Source organism: Adelges cooleyi, unplaced genomic scaffold (genome assembly GCF_023614345.1).
Source record: "Adelges cooleyi isolate 19-005CV unplaced genomic scaffold, UGA_ACOO_1.1 ACOO_flye_CR_arks_rails_tigmint_CR_PRNA_1, whole genome shotgun sequence".
Classification (NCBI taxonomy): Eukaryota; Metazoa; Arthropoda; class Insecta; order Hemiptera; family Adelgidae; genus Adelges; species Adelges cooleyi.
The window spans coordinates 5,618,507-5,645,868 of record NW_026095751.1 but is presented as its reverse complement, the minus strand read 5'-3'; the positions used below and the strand labels follow the sequence as shown (position 1 = coordinate 5,645,868).

Here is a 27,362-nt window from a genome sequence, read left to right as displayed (position 1 = left end):
CGAGTTCTAACTATTGACAAATTTTCAACTATAAGGTCTAAAAATAACGGCTAAAAAACCCAAAAAATAAAAAAAATTGTACCCCCTCTAGGGGGGTGGAAAATAGGTATAATTTGACACAACTGACGTGTGCGGGCATACCAAATAAATATTCCTTGTAAATTTCAACTCGATCCGACTCTTTTTCTCGAAATTATAGCCAGTAAAACTTCTAACTTAAAAACTCGTATGTTTTTTTTTTTGTTTTTTCAAATATTAACTGTGAAGAAGTAAACTTTTTCAACTTTTACACTCCCCCCCAAAGTACCAACTAGATACAATTTGTGATTTACAGAGTTGCTACTCGAAGGAATTGGTCCAGTGTTAAAAAAGTTGCAGTGTATACAGACACAAAAAAAATTGACATAATATTGTGTACAATATTTTAAATCAGAACCAAAATACATTTTTATTTCACTGAATCCGAATTTAGCCTCAGAATTTACCTAGCACGTCTAGTTTATTAATAATCTTCTTCAGTGGTAAAAATTATTGTTAAGTATTTTCAGCGTTGTTTGTACCTACGTTCTTAAATTGATGTCAACTACGTTTTTTTTTCTGAATTCAGAGCTGTCCCAGAATTTAGATTTTTTTAGTTCAGAGTCATAATTTGTATTAATCGAAAAATCCTGTAAAATGTTGTTATAATGGTTTTGTTTCAAGTAAAATGCGTGTTAAAAATTGATAAAAGCCTTGTAGAAGCTACAATGTTCATAAAATTGTTTATTGAGTGTTGAGGGTGGATACGATCTTAAAATTGTTGGCCTTATTAAGTACCTTAGAGGTACGATTTCTTATCTATAAAGATGCTACCTTAGGAAACCGGTTCATAGAAAATAAAAAACTAAGTGACAATTTAAGACATTAAGCAAAAATTAAGATAGGCAATATTATATGACATAGAATTATCTAGGAGGCATTTTAAATAAGATGACTACTCACTAGTTAAAGAGTAATTAAATAGCCATTCGTTTTTATGTGTTAGTGTTAGGTACAGCATTATTACATTTATTTATCTAATGTGTTCTAGCTAAATCATTATAAAAATTAATTTTCTGGTGCATCTATTCAATAAATTCTAGTATTTAATATGTTCCTCTTCAATTATTATATCAACTGTTTTATAAAAAAAATATTCAAATCTGTTTCAATAGTTTCTTACAATGTATCCACATTTAACTCATACATTTTGAATCATATATTGTGTTGATTTAAATTAAATACTAGAATGAGTATGTCAATGCCACTGTGATTGTAAGCATTGTGGTAATTATCACAATCGTCGTCACTCGTTAATTAACGAAAAAACGAATAAGAGTTGTTCATAATATAATTATATATTATGAAAATACACTCCAGTTATCGCTGTTCATAGGATATACAGTACTATTTGTTACACTGTATTATTGTAAATTTGAATTGGTGAGAGGTGGAATGGGAATATTCACGCATTGAGTTGAATAAGCGCTTATAAGCGGCTGAAAATTAATTTTTAAAGAAAAACAAACCTAAATTTTGATGGAGTATAACCTCGATTAGATTTATATTGCAGTTTGCACTCTTTCGTCTGGCCCAGACCGCACACTTGAAATGTGCAAAATAAAAAAAAACTAAACACACAAATATTATTGGTTTTGCACAATTTGTCACCATTTTATTTGGTTCAGTATAGGTTTTATGTATTACAATATCATATGATAATAATGATACATTTATATATATATAAAAAAAAAAGTAAAATTCGCTAACATTACAATAATTTAAAATTGTTAAAAACGAACAATAATTTGTTTTAATAAAAATAAAGCTATACACAAATATATTATTAAGATAAAGTCGTGTATTACTTTTTTTTTTATTATTATTTATATATATTTTATATAACATTTTCAATTTTGTTTTTTTTGTAATATAGGCAATAACAAACATATTTTTTATTTAAAAATAACCATACGCGTCTAGACGAATGTACCAAATATTCAAAAATAAAACTAAGTAAAATCACGACGCCGATCTAAAACATTTTTCATTACAGTCGACAACAATCCAGTGGGTTGTCGCAAGAACACCCACTTTCCGACTGTTATCCGGCTCGTTCATACAAAAGTACAGTAAAGACACGCATTTAGTCACATTTGTCGGTATCATAACGAGCATATATGTACATTCAAAGCATAAGTATAATATTATTTAAAATATGAATAGTAATTCTAGAAAAGAAAAAAAAAATCAACAGTGACCCTTACTGTAAACAATTTGTGTTTTTTTTTTACTAAATATAATATTATCAAGAAGTTTTTAACGCTAAACGCCTCGACATTATTATAATTTATTGAAATAAAATATCATTAATAGGTACACAATACAATAATTTGGTAAGCAGGCGTGAAGTTGTATGTAGTCAAGTGTGTACGTTGTTGTCCACCACACAATAAATAATATATGATATTAGTTATCGCAAAATATACTTTCAAAGTAATAGAAAAATTTACAATACGATATATTTACACGAAAAAAAAAAAATTAAAAATAATAATAGAATTTATAATATAAATATGTATACATATAACCGAATAGTAAATTTTCTACTCGTGTGTATAATATCTACAATATTATAATTTCGTAACAAACGATTTTCTGCACCATCGCGATCAAACAAACAATATAATACAATGTACATTATTTTATAATAATATGGTACTCAACGTAAACATAATATATAAAGTCAAAAAAGGAAACAAAGTAGGCATTTCGAAAAAAAAAAAAAAAAATAATAATAAATTTAGATCAACGAAAAGAATAATAATAATAATTTAAAAATACGATCACAATATAGTCGGTATTTAATAATAATAATAATAATAATAATAAAAAAAAAACAAAAACAAACAAACATTCCGGTCGTCAGTTGCTATATACCTATCAAAAATTACCGTATATTTTTTTTTCAAAAAAAAGTTTTGTTCTTTTTGGCAAGATAATGCGCGCAACCGTGTACGGCCAGCGTTTTCTTAAGTTGGACCGACCGCAAAAATGGCCGATCACCTTTTGATGATGGCGGCTAAAGTAGCCACGATTACCGTGACCAACACCGGTGAGCTTGTTGATTTCAAAGCGAGACCGCCGCTCGAGTCGGAACTGCATAGACCTATGAAAAATAAGCAAACGGTGAATTATAAATTTATGTAGCATTTCCACAGTAAAGAGGGGGAGGCGTTCCGTGTAAAATGTTTCCATACCTTGGTGGGTTATGTTGAACGCCCAGTGTAACCGGCTGATGGTGTGCGGATGGCAAGACTCCATGACCGAAAAGATGTTCAGTGTCTTTTTTGGCGGTCCATTCACCTGAGACATGATAAAACAGTACCTTCGAGAATTCGGGGCGGTCCGTCCCTGCGGTGTGGATATCACGTAGTTGACGCCGCTGACGTCGTTCTTCCAGTGTCCGTAACACGTGTACTCTGTTCAATACAAGTTAATATTGTTATAATAACGTGTCCGGGGTTTACGAACAGTAAAAATAAAGGAAACGACGGCGGAAGCAATCTAAAAGTCGCCAGTTGTTTTTGTCGCCAGAGATTCTATCGGAGGACACGACGATGCCTTCGAACCGGACACGGACCACGAAGCCTTCTCGCCTCGGGGGGGGGGGGGGGGGGGTTTCTAGATGTACTGCATGTGGTTTTCCACTACTTACCGGCTACCGTTTTGGCACCGCATTCCGACAGGAACTCCATGGTATCGGGCGAGTTGCATCCGATGGTCAGGTACTGTTTGCCGGGCGGATTGCACGGCGTAGGTTTGTCTTGGCCGTTCTCGCTTCCAGGTCGACTTGCCGCCAGCGCTTTGCCCACGTCGTCGGCGTTAAGGCCTCCGCTTATCTCGTACCGGCCGAGGAAAGGGCATTCCCGACCTTTTGGCGAAGGGGCTGCAAAACGACAGAAAAATAGGTCAACGAGCGCGGTTTGCATAATTTTTAAGAATATGTTATCTGCCGAGAGTTGCAGGAAGGTGGACAGGGGTACTTAGGTGACCGTAGTCCGTACGCCGGTACAGCTACTTCACATCGGGGGTAATAAAAGACAGAAACGGAAATAGATTAAAACCACAGTAAGCAATAATAAACTTTTGCTAACTGTTTGCACAGTTTTATTTTTAAAAAGGCGCGACCAAATCAAGTTTTTTTGTTGGGTACGCATAACACCAAACAACGCGTTTTTGGGTAAATATCAAACTTTTTCTCGGGCTAGAAACCATAAGTGTTTTTTGGATTTAGTTTTTGTTAGCCGACCGTACTCGGACGGATTAGCAAAAGTTTAGTAAATATCGCAAATCGACACAGCTGTTGATGTCATAAAAATGTAGTCAACGGACTCGATGGCCTGACCACAGCGCAGGGGCTCTGTCTGGAAATGAGAATTTTCTTAGTGGCCAAACCAGACGGTAACTTAAGTATAAAATTTAAGACGGCGGAAGGGTGTAGTGTTATTTCTATCTGCGCGCGTTACTCGACCGCACTTCACCTCCCGTCCTAGATTTTAAACTTTAATAACAACAAAAGTAATTACTCAAAATTGGTTATCGACCAGTCAAAATTTACAGAAAATTTTTCTCAATTTAAGGAGCTAAGATACGTTAAGATTTGAAAACATTTAAGTTCGTAGGGTTTTTAACACATAAGGAATGGAGTAAGTAATATTTGTGAAAAAAACATATAAAATTTGAGCTGACGATCAACTATAAAATGATGAGAAATAAATTATTTAAAGAAGTCTAATATCTTTTAAGAGATCGGTGGTCGGGCGGCAACAACAATAGTAACATATAGCACGTTATCAATGTAATCGAGGAGACAAACGTCAAGTATACATTATGACCACAAGGAGCAAGCTTTTTTTTTTTTTTTTTCAACGCGAGGCGACCACGGCCAAGACACGGTTAGCGTGTATAGACAATAAAACCAGCTTCCTTCTCCTTTCTCGCCCTCCTCCAGCGGACTGGGCGACCGCACACGTATCATATTGTGTAGTGCCGCCGCCGGAGGAGAGCGATGAAACTTTTGCGGTCCAACGTAATGTGCCGGAATGGCAGAAACTTTGGGAACAGACTGCGTGCGTTATTGCCTCTGGCCAACAATAATCCACAGGGTTGTTTGCGGCCGGCACTAATAATCATATCATATCATAGTATTATTATTGAAAAGTTTTAATGAGTCTATGCGACGGTTTTTATCGTTTGTCGTTTTGTGAGCCCGGGCGCGCGCTCTCCCGTTTTTGAGCTTATAAATTATTTATTTAAACTATAATAATAATAGTATTATGTGGACGTGTACACTGTACGAGTGGTGAACGTGCGAGCATAGAGAAAATACCAGCAAAGAGTGTAACGATGTATTATTTTATTATTATACAACGCGGGCAAAATCGAGAATCGCGTGTCGCCGCATATCTCTTTTATTGCTCATAGTAATATAATCGGTTCGCTTTTGTTTTTTCACTTGGCGAAAAAACGAATCACCGTCCTCGACTAACGGACTGGAACGAGCCGGGTCCGCCCTTCCCTCACTCTCTAAAAAAACAAAAACGGAATTTCAAGTGGCCGTCTAACGAACGGGAGAAATACTTTTGTGTTTATCGATTCGGTTTCAAGTATCCAATATGGACTAACCGAATTAAAGTTTATATCTAATACACACCAGTCGGAGATTTGAGCGAACATTTATCCCTATGTCGTTACTCATACCATAATATAAAACTCGAGTAGCACATGTCTCACAGCGCTGCGTTGGTTTAAAAATAAACTAATAAAAAACTGGGAAATTGTTAGTGTGGATTTGACGTGAGAACGTAAGTATACCTACATTTCTAGGGTTACCAGATCAGACAGTTTGAGCCGTCTATAGATGTTTTTCTATATCGAACATGCAATACTACGGTTGGAAAGTTTTTACAATTAAAAAATCTATACACACAAAAATAATGCACGATGAAAATATCACAAATAAAACACGTAATTGATGCTTAATGTAATGTTTTTTCTTGGCCACGATAATAAAAATTCACCAACAATATTTATTTTCATTGTTACCGGTGTGTTAGTAGATAATCCAAAATAATAAAAATACATTATATTATTTTCAATAGGTATACAAATTGAATTGCTATGTCAACAAGGAGTATAATATTAAATTGCTATTTTTTTTGTAACATAAAATAATATGCTTATCGAGATTTAGATTAAAGCGATGTAACGTTATTGTAAGAAATAAAAACAAGAATATCTCAGGAGGGACTTAATATTTTATTAATAATATTATGTTTGTGCAGTCCCCTTTCCTTTTGACAGAAGAAAACAAATATTATTTAAGGCTGGTTCGCGGAAGCCGGAAAATGCTTAAGATAGTTCCTTTTTAGCTTTTATTTGTTAGGACAAAATGTAATTCCTGTTTGTAGCTACTTAAAGAAACTGTATTGAATTTCGAACGCCATTTATTTTTTGTATATCCACAATATAATATTGCACCATACTTAAGAACTACAGCCAGAGTACTTGAAACACTCTAAAAATCTTTAACCCTTAAATCTCTATAGTTTTAGTCGCGCATTCGACTTTGTTGTTTGCAGCTGCTGGTATAATTTCAACAATTCGCCGACATTCCAAACATGACCTAACCGATTTGAGTAAATTGTTCTTAATAATATACATTACAATTAACATTAAAAAAAAAATTAAATCAGGGGTTGAGTATGCGCCGAATGATTTAATCGCTAGGTTTGTAAATGACTAAATCAAAACTGCACTTGTCAGGTGCAAAATGAACGAAAAACTAATTTTATTAAAAAATAAATCGCAGTCGGTTTGTTTGTTGGATAAATATACATACATTTTTTTTAATAAAACTTTTTAATATCAAACGTACAGCTATTGGTGAAAAATTATTAATCGTATAATTTAATATGTTCTGTCGGTTTTAGAAAAAAACTGCCGTCAATTTATAATATTTTAAACGTGCGGGGCGACGACTAACATTTATCGTCTGCCATTGTAGAAAACGTTTGGAAATCTTGCCGGGGTCGGTTTTAATGAATTTCTCGCTGCCAGTATTTTGCGCGGTTAACAAACGTTATAATATAATAAGAATAATGGCGACTATTATAATAATGATAACAATAATAATAATACCTAATAACGGTTTTGTAATAAAATTAAAAAAACGTAGGTCGTTAAGGCCAAACCGACATAATGAGCGCTAAACATGCATTTGATTAAGATGTGCAGACCATCCGACATTTTACTTGGTTCTTAATAGGCGCAAAAAAAAAACAAATTAGACTACGATTTTCCAAACAGACGAAAGGGCCAAGGCGAATGACGTTGAATAACAATAAAAAATTATATTTTTCGATTACAGGAAGAAAAAAAAACCGGCAGACTCGTTTTTTCTGTGAAACTTTTCGCAAATTGTGTTTATGGGACGCGCGGGACGAATCATGTTCTGGCGAAATAATCAAACTTACATCATTTTCACATGGTCAACTACTTTAATTCGGCCAATAGGTATCGTGGAAATGATTTACTTTGGATATATTTTTTTAACGGCCGTTGCCGACTAGGTACAACGAAAAATAATAGCGCAGACTTGGAACAAGACGGACGACTTGTTAAAAGGTTTCTTCAACGCGCGGTTAACTTAAGTCCTAATCTACCTGTCGGGACCGCAGTGTTAATGATACAGCCCTTATACTAACACGTTAGATACATTGTTTTAATAAATTAATAGCACCTATATTATACATTTTGGTTTATACACGGTATTACGTAAGTACGAGGTAACCGCGATACCGTTTTACACGATGCCGCCATAAATTTGTTTTTAATTTAATTACTTTTGTTAAACTATAGTTTGGTAAGTTATCGACTTCCAATAACCGTTTTTGTAATTTAGTTCGAACCACAAAAAAAAAAAAAGAAACCTTTAAGATATACTTTTTATCGACTTGCCGTCCGTCGTCTGACGTCTCCTCGTTGGTATTAAAATTATTATTTTTTTTTTTGGCCGTAATGCCCATTAAAGACTTATAAAATAAAGGTTTTCGATAATGCAACAAAAACAGTTTGACACGAGATGACGCCTTGGTGCGCTTAAAATCACTTTCGCAACAAAAGTTTTGATGTAGACAACCACACGTAATTGTTTAAAACAATTTTAGTCGAAACACAAAAAATGTATATATATATATATATTAAAAAGTTAAGTTTTCGCTTCTATATATAGTTTTACTATATTGAAAAACTTGCAAATCTGTCGAGGACCTTCGTCGGCGAAAGAAAGGTGGTGGGTTAAGTTAAAAATTGTTTCGCCGGTAAAATGGTAAAGTCATATCATTATTTAAGCGTTTACCGAAAACAAAGGCATTATTATTTTATAACGTTAGCTGTTGCGTTGAAAAAAAAAAAATCCGGTGATTTAGTGTACACAACCAGAAAATTCAAAATAAACAAAATCTTTGAAAACATTTAGGACGTCTGCGGTACAATTACGAGGATTCAACCAACGTTTTAAGGAGAAACTTTAAAATTTATTGAAAACATGGGCTAACACGTTGACGGTGGTACGAGCGAGCCTCTTCCGTCGATGGCGGTGTGGTAAAAAATTCGTCTAACACTACTGCTGGCATGATAAAAAAAAATAAATATGAAAAATTAGACGTTGAAAAAGAAGGAAAAAAAAAGTACAAAACTTTTTCAATCATAATATGATTGAACGCGACGGAATCTCGCGCGGCGGTGCAGTAAACTTTTGCGCAAATATGAAGATTAATGGTTAGGGGATTTCTCAGTGTGCTTGCCACCCGGGAACGAAAGGATGGGGAACGCCGCTGGTATAAATTTTGGCGTTTGTATATGGAATAATAATAATATATACGATCCTGCAAGAAAGGCCTAGCTGTGGTCAGTAAAGTCGATTCAAAACCTTCAGGCGATTAATAACACAATTTGCCCTCTCCCGTCTTTTTATACTTCAAAAGCAAAATGCACTTTTAAATAAAGAAATGCCAATAAGATTTATAAAAATTAACGTCAGATAGTCACAGTTATTTACCCAAATACAGGGGAGGACATTATATTTTCAATTCGAGTACCTACATCAAAATAATTGGTTTCAGAAAAATACATTGCTTATTTACTACTTATACTACTTTATCAATAAGCTAATTTTTTTTAAATTTAATTTTTAAATTTTCAGAGAGTAAAAAGGTTTTTATTTAGTTTCAAAAAAAAAAAGATAATATATGAATTTAATTTATAAATGGACTGGTTATGTTGCATACTACATAATATCATGTTTACATTACTTTGATTAAAACAATTTTTTCTAAGTTATTGTGTTTGGTATGGTAATTTTTTAAGGAATATTTTGATGCCCTTGATCATTGTTCTCAGAGGGGAAAATTGTTTTAAACAAAATCTAGATAATATTTGGCAAACAACTTGTTTTACTAAACATCGATCATGCCGACTAGTTTCCGAAGTTACCGTTTTTTTTTGTTGTTGAAATTGGAACACTTCCTAAATGAATTTTGATTTTTGAAGTTCAATTTCCAAACGCTAAAATAAGACTTTAAATATGATAGATTTTTATAAATTTGTTTATCCCATTTTCATCATCGCTCTGCCATTAATAACCGTCCGACAGCGACAGCATGTAACGAGACGTGACGCTGGCACGACAACGTTGGCAAAGGACTACAAGTTCGGTGGTGGAGAAAGTTGTGTTTTTTATTTTATTATTTTTTTTTTGGGAGGGGAGAGGGGATGAGAGAAGACAAAACGGGTAGAAAAAACACCGGGTACTTACGGACTAACGTGTTGTACGTCAGCAGCTGCGAGTGGAAGTTTTCTGGCCGACAGGCGTCGTCGGCGTTCTCCACAGGATTTTCTGCAACAAAACAAAAGCAAAATATGAAGATTACGAAACGTTTACATAATATTTGATAAGCGCAAAGAGAACAAAAAACATAGAAATTATAGTTTTGTTCAAAAACAATTTTTTATTTATACAACGAAACCTGTTATCCTATCAGTTTGTTTTTAAATTTGTCATTAACTTTTAATAAGATATACTAAAGAAAACCAATGAACTTTGACCATGAGCGTACAAATAAAAAAAATAATTTTGATTTTACTCCTAAACAATTTCACTACACAGACCTTTGTTTAATAAACAAACTGAAGATTAAGACTTTAAGTGGTCTTAAAAAACCTAAGGCCCAAAGTTATATAAGACTACTGAAAATATGTATAATTCAATATCCTTTGACTAGTAGTTTTTAAATAAATTTATTGAAAATAGTCAAAGTAAAACTTAGATAGTCTTGATTTAATCTTGTAAAAATATTTTTGAAAATTTTACAACGAACAATAAAATAATAAAAGAAAATGAACGAATTCTTTTTTAATCAGTTATTATGTTTTTTTTTATTAGTAACGCATGAAAATAGTATATGTAACAACAATAACAAGTGATAAGTGTTTTTTGAAAACTCGCCTCGAGCCAGAGTAAAGTTCATTAAGCCCTCTCAAGACTGGATAAATTCTAGTAGCATAAGTTAATCAGTAATAAATGTTGCATGTAGGAAGTGTCAATCGTGATTGAACCTATTATAACTATTTTATACTAAATTATTGTACATAAATATACAAAATACAAATAGAATCTTTCCTTATTGAGAAAAACATAAGATCATTGAGAGGACGCTATACTCTCTAAAAATCTTAATATGTCTTATGGAAAACCAGAAAACATAATAATGATCTTACGTCCTGATCTTTAGGTTTATCAACAAGTAATTGTAAGTAATGGTTTATGATAGGAAAAGTACGAAATATAATTTTGTTTGTAAATGTTCAACATGGAAACGTTCGAATCTAGAGAAACAACAGATTACAATTATTGAAAGGGATGAAGTGGGATGAACTTCAACCACTAAATTCACACTTTGCATGAGACTATTATAAAGAAGCTATGATTCAACAAATTTCAACTTTCTAGCACCATGGGAAGTGCACCAAAAAACGTTGCATTTTTTTCGTTACACAAATTTTTTTTCGACCCCCAGACATAAGACAAATTAATGTCAAAAATAAGCAATAAAAAACCAATATTTTAACGCTGTAGAATTTGTTTGTTTTGTGTAAAACACGATTCGTTTCGATAGAATACACACACGGACATGTTATGAATTACATCTCGCGTACCCGTGGAAGAGTTTAAGACGTATAAAAAAAAAAAAATGGACCAAAACTATATGTAGTAAGTACCGTGTACAATTGATTACAGTGATTCGATATATAGTAAATTATAGCGCTTTAACAGATTATTGTTGTTTGGGAAAATGAAGTTATTTCGTGTGCACTTTGCCCGTGGCGGTTCTGTCGGAGGCGTCGGGTCAGGACTTTCAATATCGCAGTATAATAATTACCCGAGCACGGTAATTCTACACTGGTTTGTGGTTGTAATTCGGTAGCCAAACACACGGAACCTAACCACCCACCTCGGGGTTATCATAATAATTCTCTAGTAAAATACAGCGTTGATGATATTCTTCGGTTACCGCCGCCACCCAAGTGGTCCGATCTGACAGATTTCTATTTTTGTTTTTATTAATACAAATTGTGTCGAAGTACAAACTGAGGTTTAGGGTGATGGTATTATAATGTGTGCTTGACAAAAATTCGGACCGTCACGACACAACCGTACATTAATTCCAACAAGTAATAACATTGCGTGCGAGTACCGAACATATTTTACAGCATATAATAATAATATGTAACAACAATAATAATGCGGATGTACTTGAAGCGACGGATGTACGATATTATATTATGACGGAGGGACGGTCGGCGACAAGATAAACGACCGTGAAAGATAATGGACACCATTATAGGGTGGAACTCTGCGGAAATACATATATAATCGCGCATAATATAAAGTTCGCCGTGTGCGATAGGACGGCAACGGTAATAGGCCTGTAATGTCACACATACGAGGCAAGTAGAATATAATAATCATAATCATACAATAATTGGACTGTTGTAATATTTTGGAAAACAATATCCGGTTCACTGGTCGTCACGCTATTGACTATAAAATTAAAAAAAACAGTTTAAAAAATTAAAAACGTCCAAATAATTTAGAGCTGAAGCTAAAAAGTCGAAGCACGCTTATGTTTTTAAGACTTTAATTGTCATAGCTATCATATCTTTTATCAGCCGACTTTCACGACTCCTAACTTGTCTTTTGTCCTATAAATAAATTTGGCGTGCTGCCCTCAATCACAATAATACAGAATATTGTTAATTTAAAATTGATTTATTAAGTATATACATCATTGAAATCGCGAAAGCCCTGTTTTAAAGTTAAAAAATAAGTGTACGCACAATACATTTTACTAATTCTATAGTAGTTATACAGTAAAACAACAAAATAATAATAATCCAAGCGCGCATCAGACACCAGCGCCGGACCACGAGCATTGTGCATCATTCCTTCGCCGATTTAATCGGCATCGGCCTTGGAAATTATTGAACCAATAATATTTCAGAAACTAAACGCTGATGATAAACTTTTATACAGCTTTCGGACGGGAAAACGTGCAAAGGTTTCGGTATGAGAACAAGAAGAGCAGTGTGTTCAGCGAAAAGGATAACGATAAATAATAAAATCGAGAAAAAAGGGTCCTTAAAGTCGCCGTTCAAAACTAACGGCTCGGACCGCGTTAACGCCCAAAAACGTAAGAAACGGACACTATTATATAGAGTCGTTGGAAAAAAAACTCAAACGTTTCACATACATAACACATATATACAACACTTAAAACACAAGCTCTAAACGCACACGCATATATACATTATACTCTCCTCCGTACGTTGTCCATAGGAAATCGTTTAGGAAAATATAACTATTATTATGTCAGCGGGGGGGGGGGGGGGCGATGGCTGTGCGGGGGCGTCTTTGCTGGGGGACCGACTCGATATTCCATTTCAGTGGGCGGATACTTGGCTGCAGAGCAATGCGTTATTTTTTCTTTGCCGTTCTCCAAAAATCCGGCGACAACAACAAATTGCATTTCGATATTAAACCACCACTTTGGTCGTATTATATATTGTCTTCGGAAACGCAACAATAGCGTCTCTTTCTCACACACACACACACACACACACAAGAAACCTTTATGTTACTGATGACGACGGCGGATGAAAGTTACGCCTCTTTTTTTTTTGTCGACTGTTTTATTTCGAATACCAAAAACCGCGGATTGACATCGACTATATTTGCTGCGAGTACTTAAAGTGAGTTGTTGACATTTTTTTTCAAACTATACGTTTAACAAAGATAAACGCGAACAAAAAAAAAAATACTCGTACACTATTTTTAACCTAAAGCGGAGGATTAATAATGTAGTATGGAAAAATATATAAAGAGCAGTAAACACTTTTTAATTTGTAGGACAAACATTAAATTTATCAAAGTTTGGCGCGTATGAGGCTTCACGTGAAGCCTTTTGGTGTAGATTTCTTTTTTTATGTATGTTTAAGCCGACCGACACTTGGTGTAAATTAAATTACGCCTCGGATTTCACATCGTCGGCTCAATAAAAAAGGTCTAAGGCCCGACGGAAGGAAACGACAGTAATTTTCTTATATTTACAACCGGCCCCATACGTGTTGCCAATACGGTCGAGGCCGTTATGGATTTTATAGCGCCAAACTTATAACTTCACTTCTATGCGCTGGGTGGTCTTGTGCGCTTTTTCGCCGACGTTGCCCCATCGCCGCCGTCTCTTCTTTTTCTTAAGGAGGAAAAATAAGTTATTGTACGTATCTCGCCCTTGTCTCTAGGCGATATCGATCGACCTACGCTTAAGTGAAAAGTTAGTAAAACGTCATCGCGCGCGCAGCAGAACGGCAAACTGAAAAACTTTTGTCAGTACCGAAAACCGTTAGGTCGGTATTACTGCGACACAAGTCCGTCGACAAAACGTTCGGCGTAAAACATTTTAATTATGCACGTCGGCGAATTTTCCGGCCATTTATATTTGTCATGCAATATCAGTCTGACACCTGTCGGTCCACATTAAACAACAACACTACTTTGACGGTTGATCCGAGAAAATTCTGCAAGAGTTGCCAGCACAAACAGGCGCCAGCCGAACAATTTTATACTCGACACCATCGCGTCAACGTGTATGCGTTGGAAATTTAATTAAATCACTCGGGATACGTACCGCTCTCTTGGATTTCCACAACTTGACTGTCACGACGGTAAAACCCCATGCACGCGTATCCGCTTTGGCTGCAAAATAATTTATAAACATTTTATCAGTACGGTAAATGAAAATATATCGGTTACTACAATAGTTGAATGGTCGGGTTGAGTGGATAAATGTGTTGTATTTTATACATTTGATGCGAGAATTCTTAGTTGGCAATATAGCGTATCAAAATGTATGTCTAAAACTGACTACACAAATCCTACAACTTTGAAAATATTCTTTGGAAAACGTAATCTCATCAACATTTTTGAAGCGGTCGCTTCTATCTATTTAACCCATCAATTAAGTACGACGCTGTTTAGGCTTGACACCAAAACTTTTTAGCCATTAATTAAACTGAGAATAACATAAATTACCTGAGCTATAAACAGGAATAACCTCTCCATATATAAAAAAAAAAATATATAGTAAAAATGTCTTTAGTTGATTATGGACAAAACATATTAAATCATTTTTAAATGTTTATATGTCATTGCGCTGTCTGGACAACGAGTTTGCAGGAGCTGAACAGATCAAAAATAAAATACATGCATGCCAGTTTGGTAATACCGAGTAGAAACTTATTTCAGATAAGTCAGTGGGACCAGAGCCGATTGGTAATCGAAGGAGAAAATAAAAAAAATATCTATGTCAAGTGGCGAAAATTAGCTTTAATTTTGTTTTATGAAAAGCTACATCAAATGGGAAATTTAAGTGATATTGACATCGTTTTCGATGGGGTTTGTGTCTTATTATTAACGACAAGCGATTTGCATGTCGAATGAGAAAATTAATGACAACATACGAGCGAAAACTCTGTGCAAAATCGTAAAAATGTTAACCTTATATCGCTAGGCAGCCATTATTATTATATACATATATTAACAACATACATTGTTTAATATGTTTTCGTAGTCGACGGGCGGAACGACGAACTTTCCAAATGTTTTAACAGAAATAAATATAATAAAAAAAAAAACCGTTATTCTCTCTTTATATAATTTTTTTCCTCTTCGGCGCGTCTAAGTACGGGAATAATAATAATAATAAAAAAAAAACAAACAACAAAATACCGGGGGTTGATTACTCGTACGGTGGAGTAGAGCGCGGCCGCCGCCACGCTGACATGGCTGAATGTTTTCCGGCGGAATGCGTGTACCGTACATATAACATAATGTATATGTATGCATACACGACCGTGCAAAGGGGTTACGAGAAGAAAAAGGAGAAAAAAAAAAGTAAGAGGAAATACATAAAATGTTTTTTTTTTTTAAACCCAAGGCGGCAGACACGTTTGTCGCTCATAACAAGACATTTAACTTGAGAAAGAATGAGGGGGAAAATCCGAAGGGGGTTCACGGCCGATCGTGACTTTAAATAAGACTGGAAAAAAGAGGACAGATGTATATATTATAATAATTGTGTAGAGCTCACCATCCGATAGTGTAGTGTGTGACGATAAGCGCCTTGTTGTCGGTGACGTTGAGTACCCTGTGACAAGCGGCGCGGATATCGTGGTCCGGTCCGGCGCCGGGTATGCTTTTCCGTAGCGTGCCGTTCCTCGGCGAGAAATGATATACGTGACCGTGGTTTAGCGAATGCCAAGTGTGGTGTTCGGTCAGCCACGACGGATACCGGCAACCGGAACTGCTGCCGTGATGATGGTGGTTGTTCTCGACTAAAAAAAACAAAGGAAAAACCACATAAATAAATAATATTATCCATAAAGTAAAACAAAATAGTAGGCGGCCCATGTATTTATACGGAACACTGATTGCAAAGGTATTTCGGAAAATATCAAAAGCGTATAAGGGTTTTTTTTTTGCAAAAAGTATTTAGAATAATTTAAAAAAACGTATATATTAAATTAATGAATAACTGATAGGTAAGATCCAACTAGCTAACGGTTATATGCGTCGTGTAAGTCGAAAAAAAACGAGTACCGACAACAGACAAGTTTGACTTCTAAAAAAAAACAGTCGGTATACTCAATCCTTTTAAATTGGGCACAAATATTTGACGTAATTAACTTGACCTTGATTCTTCTTTTAAAGTATTTAATCAAATTAGTATTTGATATAAAAATAATGTATTTAAACAATTTTACAACAATACTTTACAACTTTACCCTTTTAGTTCACATCAAACGTCTCTTAAATTATCGAGAGAAATAAATAAGAAAAAAATAACAATAACACGTTTGACGCAGAGTAATTTACTAATATGTGTTTTGTTAATAAATATTGTAAATAACTCTAGTAAGGGCGTCCATATCTGAAAATCTATAAGACGATTTATTCCTTTGAGTATAAGACTTTTTTTTAAGTTTGTTTCTTTAGGTTAGTTAAAAAACCAAATCAAAATCTTAAATGGCATAATATGTTGGCTAGAAAACGAAGTGAAGCCTTCCGGCCGTTTTTGAGCTACTACTAGTTACTATAAGTAGTTACTATAAGAATTACTATAGTTACTATAAGAATAAAAATGTGTGCATCAAAACTATACATTTTTTTTTTTGATAAGTCTCGATAAAATTAACGTAGTAAAAAATGTGACCATCCTCATTAAAACGTAAGAGGAAGTAAACACTATTATTAAGTATTAACGCGCTCAGGTCTGTCATTTCAAAGGTGGGTTTGCGTGGTCGTGCTTAAGATATCAATATATGAGGCAAGGGTAGTGCGCAGTATAAGTGCTTTTGAAATAAAAAAAAACCCTCCATTAAAGGCAAGACCGACTATATGCATAAGATAAGAAACGAAAGTGGTCGTTTATAAACGACTTAATCAGCAAATGCGTTCAGTGTTATGACGTCTGTAACCATTACAACACAAACTGTTCACCACAGAAATATTCACTAAACGGATACACGAATACTTTTTAAAAGCTATGTTACACACACACACACGGGTAAGTATTATAGTCGACAGGTAAAATATTAATTGCGATTTAGGAAGATAACGTACCGACGACTCACAAGAAACATGACCTTTAAAAGGGTTTCAAGAAAACATGTATAATATTTTTAAAAGGGTTTGAGGTAAGCTTTCAAAGCTGTAATAACAACCATAATGATTTTGTACTTGGATTCCAAAACAAACAATGGCATAAACTTGTATACAATTTACTATAAAGAGGACATATTATTGCAAGTTGAAGACACTCAATATATATATATATATTACTTACAACTCGGGGTACAGTTTACATTTAGTTATTAATAAACTGACGTTTCAAAGTGTAACACAGTATAATATTATATTCAGAGAAACTGTTTACGACTTGTAGCGCCGTTTATCTACAAAAGCTGTCCATAGCCGTTTTTCGAGTAGAAATATATTAATTTCAAATTATTCCAGATCGTTGATCTTTCGAGAACTTTGACTTTATTCTAGACCATTAGTTGTAAAAGGCGAAAACTTTTCAAACAGAATATGCCTTGATACCATTTCAATGCAGTCTACGTGCAACTATAAAATAATAATAATAATAATATCTTCAATCAAGTTATAATTCCATTTACAAATAGGTACCATAATTTGTTTGCATTTAATAATAAAAGTGTCAGCTTTGGTTTTTTCTCGGACTTTTATGCGAAGCAAAATACTCGTTTGTGTTAACATGTTAATTTTAAACTAAAACTTAAATTTAAACTAAAACTTAAGGCAGGCTAAACAAATTTCGGGGGGGGGGGGGGGTGCTGGAGCGTCCTCAGCCACCCCCATGAATACGCCCTTGTGTTAGAAAGTGCTTTACACTCTAAACTACGGTTTAGGTGTAAGGTTTATTGATTTTGTAGAGATTTTTTGTTTGTTACTGATGTGCTTCTTGTTGAGTGATAGGTCTCACAAAAAATACATGCAATAAACTGAAAGGGGAATTTCTAATCACAATCCAGCGTTGTTGGTGGCGTGGAAAACTAAAAAAAAAAAATGAGAAAATACAACGGAAATGTTTTCCTTTTAATATTATGATATCGAAAAGAAAAAAATGAAGGACCCGAATCGACCACGCCGTTTACAGTTCACCGACTAAGCTGAGAAGAACCTTTGAAGGGAAAATAATATTTTTTTTTTTGATTCCTCGTTATTGAACGTACACATTAATAATATCGGAAGACGGAGAACGAAAGGCAAACCTTATAAGTAACCAACCCCTATATTGCCGCTACAATATTCTTCGATAACAAATAATAAAATATCGTTTGCGGCAACGGGCTGTTTGGCCTACCATATGCTATATTATTGGTATTACCAAACAAATGACCCAAAAGGTCAACAACAGAAATGAAAAGATCAATAATTAGTTTCCTTCGATGTAATAACAATTATTTCGGTAAACCATCTAGGAGGGCCCTAATAAACAATTGTAGTTTTGAGATTAACACCATAACTATCATATATATTTTTATATTTATTTTTACCTAACGTCGTTTTTTTATCATTGATATACGTTCCTCGTTTTTTCAAAGCATAACCAGGCATATTTTTATTAGGGCTGGGCCTTGTTACCCTCGGTTTTTCCATCGAAATTACACCCTTGTTAATCATTAGTTTGTCCACGAGGGTGAGTGAGCGGAGGGACGGGGCGTTGTTGTTTGTATGCAAAGAACAAAAGTAGCTTTCGGGGGAAAACAAATACCGAAAAGGGGTTATTAAAAAGTTTTAAATGGTAGTTTGCCATAGACGTTATAACGAATGGACGGTCATCACCTGTGATGTGCGGCCGTTATTCTTATACTTTATTTTACACCCATAAGCGGTATCGACAACACTTAAAAGTTTAATCGCTACGACGCACTATACCGACCGCCGTCGCCGCTTCATCCAAGTGAAACATTTCGGTGTGATTAACCCCTTCTCTCCCTCCCCTCTCGTAAATGCTATACATGCGTATAAGCAATCTGGAGAACCATCAATAACTGAAACAAACGATTGTCGGTTTTTTTCGTTGTACCTTAGTTTTCACTCCTGACTTTCTCGAGAGCACCGCAAGAATACTTTTTGGTTTCAGAGAAACAATTCATTTTTCCGTCCGACCGGCCGGGCCATTTAAAATGTTCTACCATAAAGATAACGGTAACTTTTTCTATTCGTATTGGAAAAAAATAATCAACGTCGTCCATAAGAACCCGTTGCTGCTCTCTTGTGAATTGTATACTTATATAATTTGGATTGACCTGCTCGTTGCATACACAGGAATACATTTTATATTGTTGTTTATTTTAAAGAAAACCTATTGCGAGTTTTAAATCCGAGAAAGTTTCCCTGAACTTATTTAGATTTCAAGAGTATTTTATTGACACTGATTTATAACATGCTAGTCGAACAACGACAAAACGTATAATCCAGGGCACAAATTTGACCTAAATAACTAGTTTCGACAACAAAATCGTACATTTATGATCGCGATCTCGTGTTTTGATTATTACCATTGTACACGTGTGATGGTACCAGAAAGTTCAAGATCATTATACAATTATCGTTATGTTTGTTGATGTATGTATATGAATCCGTTACAGAATTGTGTACAGTAAAGAATGATGATCATTAGCCATTGTCGGCTGCAAGTATGCAATCTTTACACGGTTTACATCGCAGTAAGTCATAATCGGTGTAGAACATCGTCGTTTGAGGTTTATGAAAAAAATATGGGCATGTATGTTAGCGTTACACGAGTGAGACTTTAGTCTGTACACATTATTACCGATCGGCTGAAACAAATTCGATACCGCCGTGTATTCATTTAAATATTATACAAAAAACGTACACTGTGCACCGGTCCGTTAACCCTTCGACGGAAATCGATTAATACAGACTACAGTCTGCATTATATAATATAGTCGGACACAAACGCGTTGTAAACTGATAACATCGGTGAACACGAATAACGGGCAAGTAAATTCGGTATATACAGCGACTAATGGACGCTGTACATGAGCAAATCCAACGCAACGAAAGACATCAACAAAACTATGTCGGTCTGTAGTATCATATACATAATGTTATAACATGATAATAATAATGTACATTGTACAGTATAATAATTAAAAAATTATTTGTAGAGTAGGTAGTATAACAACGGCCATCGAGGTTTTGTCGAATCGTCCAGAGTCATGCATAGGACAATATTATTTTAAGTTAAAAACAATACAATAGGTACTATTTCATGATTTTAAAATTTTACAGGAAAATCTATAAAACCAACAACATATTCAGACCACTATGGAAGTGGAAATAAAAAAAAACAAATTTTCTGATTTGCGTGATGGTAAATTGTATATTGTAACTGGTCACTGACCGGGGCAAATGGACATATTGTCAAACTATTTTTATTATAAATTCCAACGCAACCTCTATATGTTTGATGTAATTTTTTTAGGTCAAGTGTGTAAATAGTTCAGTTTTGATTGTAATTTGTAATCTTATTCATGATTAATGATAACGGATATTAGTTATAGTACTTAGTTAATTACCTAGTTAATTAATGTAATTATTAATCATATGGTATTATATAAATTGACTTGTTTTAACTACCTAGCTATAAGTTTTATATTTAAATATAGAAGTGGTTCAACCCCATCTATAGTAATCTCATTCTATACATATCAAATTTAATATAATTCGTGTTGCCTCATGAATGAGATAACTGATAAAATACAATTTAAACACTTAAAAAAAATATAGTCATTAATCCAATCATTATTTATCATATAACTACAATTTGATAAATAATAATTACTTATAGAATCACGAACTTTAAAAAAGGATTAATCGTACGTAAATTATTATTGATTAATTTAATCAACATATTTTTTTTTCCGTAATATATTATGTGATTTTATCATAGAGTACCTATTCAATTACGCCCCAACATTAGTGTACATTGTATATTCACGAGGAAAACATTTTTTGGGTGAACGCACTTTGATTATTGGAATTTTCACTAGCTGAAAAACGTTTTTCGGAGAAACCCGATCATACCTTGTTCTCTCATCTCAAAGCAAATGTATGTACATTAAACGGAACCTCGTTTCGAGGGAAACCCATTTAAGTTTCCTAGTTAGTTTCAGAATTTACCTACTCCGTTTTATATTTTGTACAAGCGGTCGAAAACATTCATCCCCCCCTTCCCGTGACCGATTTGGTGTTTTTGAGTATAACTTGACTTTTTTACTGCATCAACGTAGACAGCAGCTTGAGCCGTTTAATATATATATATATATATATATATATATTATTTTTCTCTCCATCTCCTACTGGACGTGTGCTTCTCCTCCCTCGTAGGAACTAAAACACATTTCGCACACAAACCGACAATTATCATTACCCGGCAGCAGCGGTAATTATTATGGTCAGAACTAGAAGCATTAAGTTCGATTACCGGATAGTTTCTGTTAATGGTTTGCATCTGAAATAATGATTGCGCCGTTACTGCCAGTGCGTGTTTACTATACCTAATGTATTTAATTTAACCTTACTACCGAGTTGAGAATTTTCGAAGGGCCCAGTCACCATCATTACCACAATACAACGGAAACGATACGAGAAACAAAACGAAAACGCGCGTTTCACAAGCGATAACGTAATGACTGAAACTATAACTGTTTCTGCTTGTATACCTAAACCACCGACGTCGTATACAATGTTTTTGATTTGCTATTAAACTTTTTTACTTACTAATAATCTGGAAAAAAATCGATGAGTTTCTATTTTTTTTTTACTTTTATGCTTTCTTTTATGTAATTAATAACTAACCGATGTAAGTCCCAACGAAAATAAATGTTTTTCTTTTTAACTCCTAAAACTTCATAAAACTACTATACAACAGCATAACCAACTATAATACACTGATTACACATTGACTTTGCTGCGTTGTGTTTGAGTGGCGGGGTTAGTTATTTTACCCTAAGGTTTTCTGGCGAAAACAAAAGTAAATCAGTGTGTGCGTACAGTAAACACAACTTTGGCGGTGGAAACGAACATCTACTAACACAGTTCCACTTTTGGGGTCACTGGCGTGGTCACTATACCGGCGGCGGAGGTTATGCGGTCATAAAGTTTTGGCCCCACTAAGACCAACGAACCTAATAAAAGATTTACGGGACCTGTTAAGTTTTAGCGATAAGGACGGGGCATGTCGCTTGGAAACAATTAACTTTCCAGCTGACCGAGCAACCAAATTGCTACTTGCGGTACGTTTAATTGTCACCCTCTTCCCCTGGTTTGCTTCCCACCCACTTTATGCTCGCGTCCAAGCAGCGTAACCGGTAAACAAACACGCCCAATAAGCACGACCGAAGACTCGACGGGAGAACTAGTGCAATTTAAAATTGTCCAAACGCTTATGGCAGGTTTGATGTATAGATTGTTGTTTGAATAGTCAAAAATTAAAATTGACTAATGGTAAGTTATTACAAAAAAAAATTGTAAATTCGAACCAAATAGTAAGGACAGTAGGTACAACATAATTGTGTAGCGACTCTGCACATAAAATGGTATCGTCTAATTGTAATAAATTAAGTATACAATTTATAGAAATTCCAATTTCGATGTTATCAAAATAATGGAATTATTGGAAGAACACACGACAAGGAACGCTCAAATTATACATGACTACTATGACGTGATTTGTTTGTGAGGCGTTGATACTAGATTTTTGTCTTCTACCGCACAAACATGAGATAACGATAATCGCGCGTTCAGTGTGACCAACTAATGCGTTGACGTCAGCTATGTGTGCTCTTTTATTTTTTTCTTTCATCGTAAGGCCAGCTGTTGAGGAAATGTGTTATCGCGAGTCGACAGGTCACCACCGCTACCTCCGGCAGCTAACCCTCGTCGTGTCGAGAATAATCACCACCACCACCCACTACTGCTATCACATCCAACGCCACAGTGTATATAGGACACAGAGCTACCACATCAAGGCATTTATATTATTTCGCGCTTCATTTATTACGACACAATCCACTGGCATGTACTTATCTCGTCCATTCCGACTGCTTAGGTTGACGTATTCCTCTCGCACCCTGTTAGCCTATTGCCACTGCCACAACCCCCGTCTTCGAGCGGCGAAGATGGCCGTGCGATAAAGACCCTTTGGCCGTCGAGAATGTTTAATTTTGTATAATGGTATCCCCACTATATACCACCTTCTCGTAGGCGTCCCTTCGCCTTTTCTCGTCCGTCTTTATCTGGCCGTGTCTATCCTTTTTCAACCCGTTTCCGCCCCAGGGACACGCGCTACCATCACCACCACCACCACCACCACCGTTAACCGACGACGTTATATAGGAAGTTTGGACCTAGGCCAAAAACGATATATTTTCACTCCACAAGGAATACCGGAAAACGGACAGGGGGAGGTTACACGCGTCCTCCCAAGCCGGAAGCCAACAATGATTAGACGATGCCGGAAAATCAATACCCAACGACAGCAGAACCGTATGTTGACAATCACAAACTTATTAACATACCCACGATGACAATGATGTGGTAAATCGTTTAGGATAGTACACCGTAATAATACGGAGTGGTCGCGGTATCGCTGTTACGTGTGTCGAGGGACTACAGCATAACGGAAACCGCGGTCGAGAGGGTTCAATTAGCTATTAATTACACCTGTAATTAGTCTTAAAATTCGACAGCCCGCCTAACCGCGAGAGCTGATAGCTCGAATGCAATGCTATATGTATACAGCACATATATTATAGGGCATATATACGAGCGGTTGATAAATGATAATAGATCAAATGGATTATATATTATTCCCGGTTTCGCGAGCACATGGAATAATAATTGAACGCAACGATAAAATCAGTAGGTGGAATTTTATTTTTCCAAAACAAATGCATTTATTACCAACGGCGGATAATAAATAATAACAATATTATACCGTAACAACGATGAATGAATAATTTCATATCGCAATCGCCACCGTAGCTAATACATTGTTATTATTTATCTTTATTTATTATTTAGCTATATGTTACCGCCGATGTGTTTTTATTAAAAATCTGATTTATACGATTTTATATCATTCACTAAAGCCAAGAAAACGGATTGACGATATTTTAAAATCGAATATTTGACGCGACAAGCGTAAACTTCAATCAGAGTTGGCAGCAATTTATGAGGGGGGAGGGGCTTGATATTATACTCAAAACAATGTTAAAGTTTAAACTAAGTACACCGAATTTTTTCCGGCACTTTCCAATCAGATTATGGCTATTTTCAAATGAAAATTTGTCTAAATAAATAATCATGTCGATAACATATTATTTAAATAAAAATATGAGTGAAAATAATCATTGGAATACAAATGTAATATAATGTATATAAAACACACGGTACAGCGACCGCGTGCCTTCGCGAGAAATTGTTTTAAACATACAATTATTCGGGTCTATTCGTTTTTGAAAACGTAAAACAAATATACAAAATTGAAAAAAAACAACGTGTTATGCGTTTTCTTGACTTACATAAATGCCTTTTGTCTCGAAAACGACACTCGACGCGGCCAATTCGCGGACGGGCCAATAAATAATTCTGTACGATGAGGCGAATTTCGAGATATCATACATAATACAAGAAGAGATGCTCGAGAACAAAGTTTTGGAGATGGAAATCGAAAAACAAAATGCCGTCGTTTTTTTTTTGTCGTTCTCTCTCTCATCTCTGCTGCCGCGTTGTCGCCTTCCAGACGTTCAAGTGGAAAACGAGGACTATACGCATTCCTATTACGAATCACTCCGGATGAGAAAAAAAAAAAAAAAAGATGCTGAAACTGCTTTTATACATCCCAAGAACCCTTGGCTTTTTGGGCGGCGGGGGGAGAAGAACAAAACGGATCGAGAATGGTGTTTATTGAAATTTAAACAGCGTCATTTTTCGTTTATTTCCATCCACGCGTTTTATACATATACAAAAACGACGTATAACAAAATTAAAAGACACCAATAGACGTCAAACTAATTGAAATTTCACCGACAGCAAAACTCGTAAAACGTTGCAATCTCAGGGTCGTAAAAGTCGACCATAACAACAATATGGTTTGACGGGTTTGGAAATGTATCACCGTGGGTACCGTGCGTCAAGTACGCAAAGGTGTAAGTACACAATGAGAAATGTTGTTTATTGTAAAAATTGAAAAAATTATAAGATATCGATTTGGTTATTTCAATTTCTCATATCTACTTCATTGTCAATTATTATTACAAAATTCAAATTATAGGTGTTTTTTTTTGTAAAAACTGTAAATAATAAAACCACAAAAAACACAAAATGCGTCAATATAGTATTGATTGTCGTCGTTCAACAAAATTGTATGTTATTTTATGTATATAATTAGTATGCATAAATGTAACGTGGGCAGGATAAAAACCGTCGTATAGCTGAAAAACTGTTATTGAAATAAATTGCATTCAGTTATATTTTTATGTTTTCTTAGGGACCTTTTAATTTCTTTAGGTTATTTTTGTAGCTCTAAAGAAAAAGAAATAAAAATGGCGACATTTCCGTCAGAGATTATGGGAGGAAAAATCGGAAAATAATAATAAAAACAATTGCTCTCTCTCTCTCTCTCTCTCTGAGTAATTTCGTTCCAACTTTAAACGATCAACAAAACTTATTATTATAATAATTGTATTAAATGTACATTATGAAATACGATTTTAGTAAGTTGTTATATTATAGCTTTAGATTAGCTGTCCAATTTTAAGGTAGGTACACAATGATACTACAAACGACGGACGCAAAGGAATAATAATTAGAGTGGATGAATTTAATTTTGAGACATAAGCAACAAAATTATGTAATCTTTAGTGTTTTTCTTGTTTTAATAACCATCAGGCAGCATATTTAATACAGGGTTCCTAATCCAAACTAATTCAGTAAAAATAACGAATTGGCACAACAACGAGGATGATATTTCTATACTCTAGTATATTATATTACTATGGAAAGACCGATTATCGAGTCAAAAAAATGTCTACTGCGCACTTGGGATGAATTGAGAATATCTCGAGTAAACGTGCGCGTGTAAGCAAATGAAAATTATATTCAACTGGCCGTTTACGACGGTGCAATAACTGTTATGATATCTGTCGTGTATAAATACAGCCTGGGGTGCGAACAGACCGACGAAATCGTGAAGGGCAAAGCATCGAATGGAGCTTTCAATGCTCAAGGGATGGCCAGCGGTGTTGTGGCGACGCTTTTAATAACTCCCGGGCCGCCCGGTGTGTTGACATTCCCCGACGACGGTTATATTGAGAGAGGAGTTCGCGCTATTTTCGGTCAAACCCTTATAGCCAACGTGCACGTACAGTGTACACGTACAGCATGATAGGCGTCGGTGGGGGGGGGGGAGGTCCCCTTATAAAACGGCGATTTAAAATATCAATATAAAGGGAGAGATCAGAGAGGCGGATAGAGAGAAAGCGAAATTGGAAAATTTGTTTAATTTCGGGTTTTAACCATTGTAATTTGATTTTTTCGATAGATGAACGCGTTTCATTAGTATAGGTACAATAATAATATAATATTTGTTTCAGTATAAAAGCCTCGGGACACAAGGGCGGGAAAACAATCATAGTTCTGATATAATAATGCCTACATGTTTGTTAATTACTATGATAACACTTTTATCAATTTTAAAACAGATTTATTCGATTTATTGACCAACGGCATCCTTCAAAATGGGAATTATTAAGTAGATTATTTAAATAGTAAGAAAAGATCTGAAACTGATTGGTCGATTAAAGGAAAAATATTTTAAAGATAACAAATAATAATATATAATTTATTATGATAACATGGACAAACTAGAAATATTTTAATAATTTTCAGAATACGCCGAGTGCCGAGTGCGAGTTACGATAATGGTTCATTAAAAAAAAAAACAGGACCATAAGAACCTCGCATTTGTATTAGCACGTAAAACACATCATCGTTAAAAATATATTCTTAGAATAAAAACCAACTTTTTACATTTTAATGTTTTGAC

At 34.8% G+C, this 27,362-nt stretch overlaps 1 protein-coding gene across 1 annotated transcript in view; it reads right to left on the bottom strand.

The window, feature by feature from the left end:
* Positions 1–1,890: 1,890 nt before the first annotated feature.
* The window catches only part of LOC126832951 (uncharacterized), a 107,418-nt gene continuing 81,946 nt past the window's right edge, over positions 1,891–27,362 (bottom strand). The window contains exons 8-13 of the mRNA XM_050564019.1: positions 15,789–16,032; positions 14,328–14,395; positions 9,899–9,979; positions 3,737–3,967; positions 3,279–3,500; positions 1,891–3,187 (exon numbers count right to left, since the gene is read on the bottom strand). Coding sequence (XP_050419976.1) covers positions 3,081–3,187; positions 3,279–3,500; positions 3,737–3,967; positions 9,899–9,979; positions 14,328–14,395; positions 15,789–16,032 — 953 coding nt within the window. The 3' untranslated portion in view covers positions 1,891–3,080. The remainder of the gene's footprint in view (positions 3,188–3,278; positions 3,501–3,736; positions 3,968–9,898; positions 9,980–14,327; positions 14,396–15,788; positions 16,033–27,362) is intronic.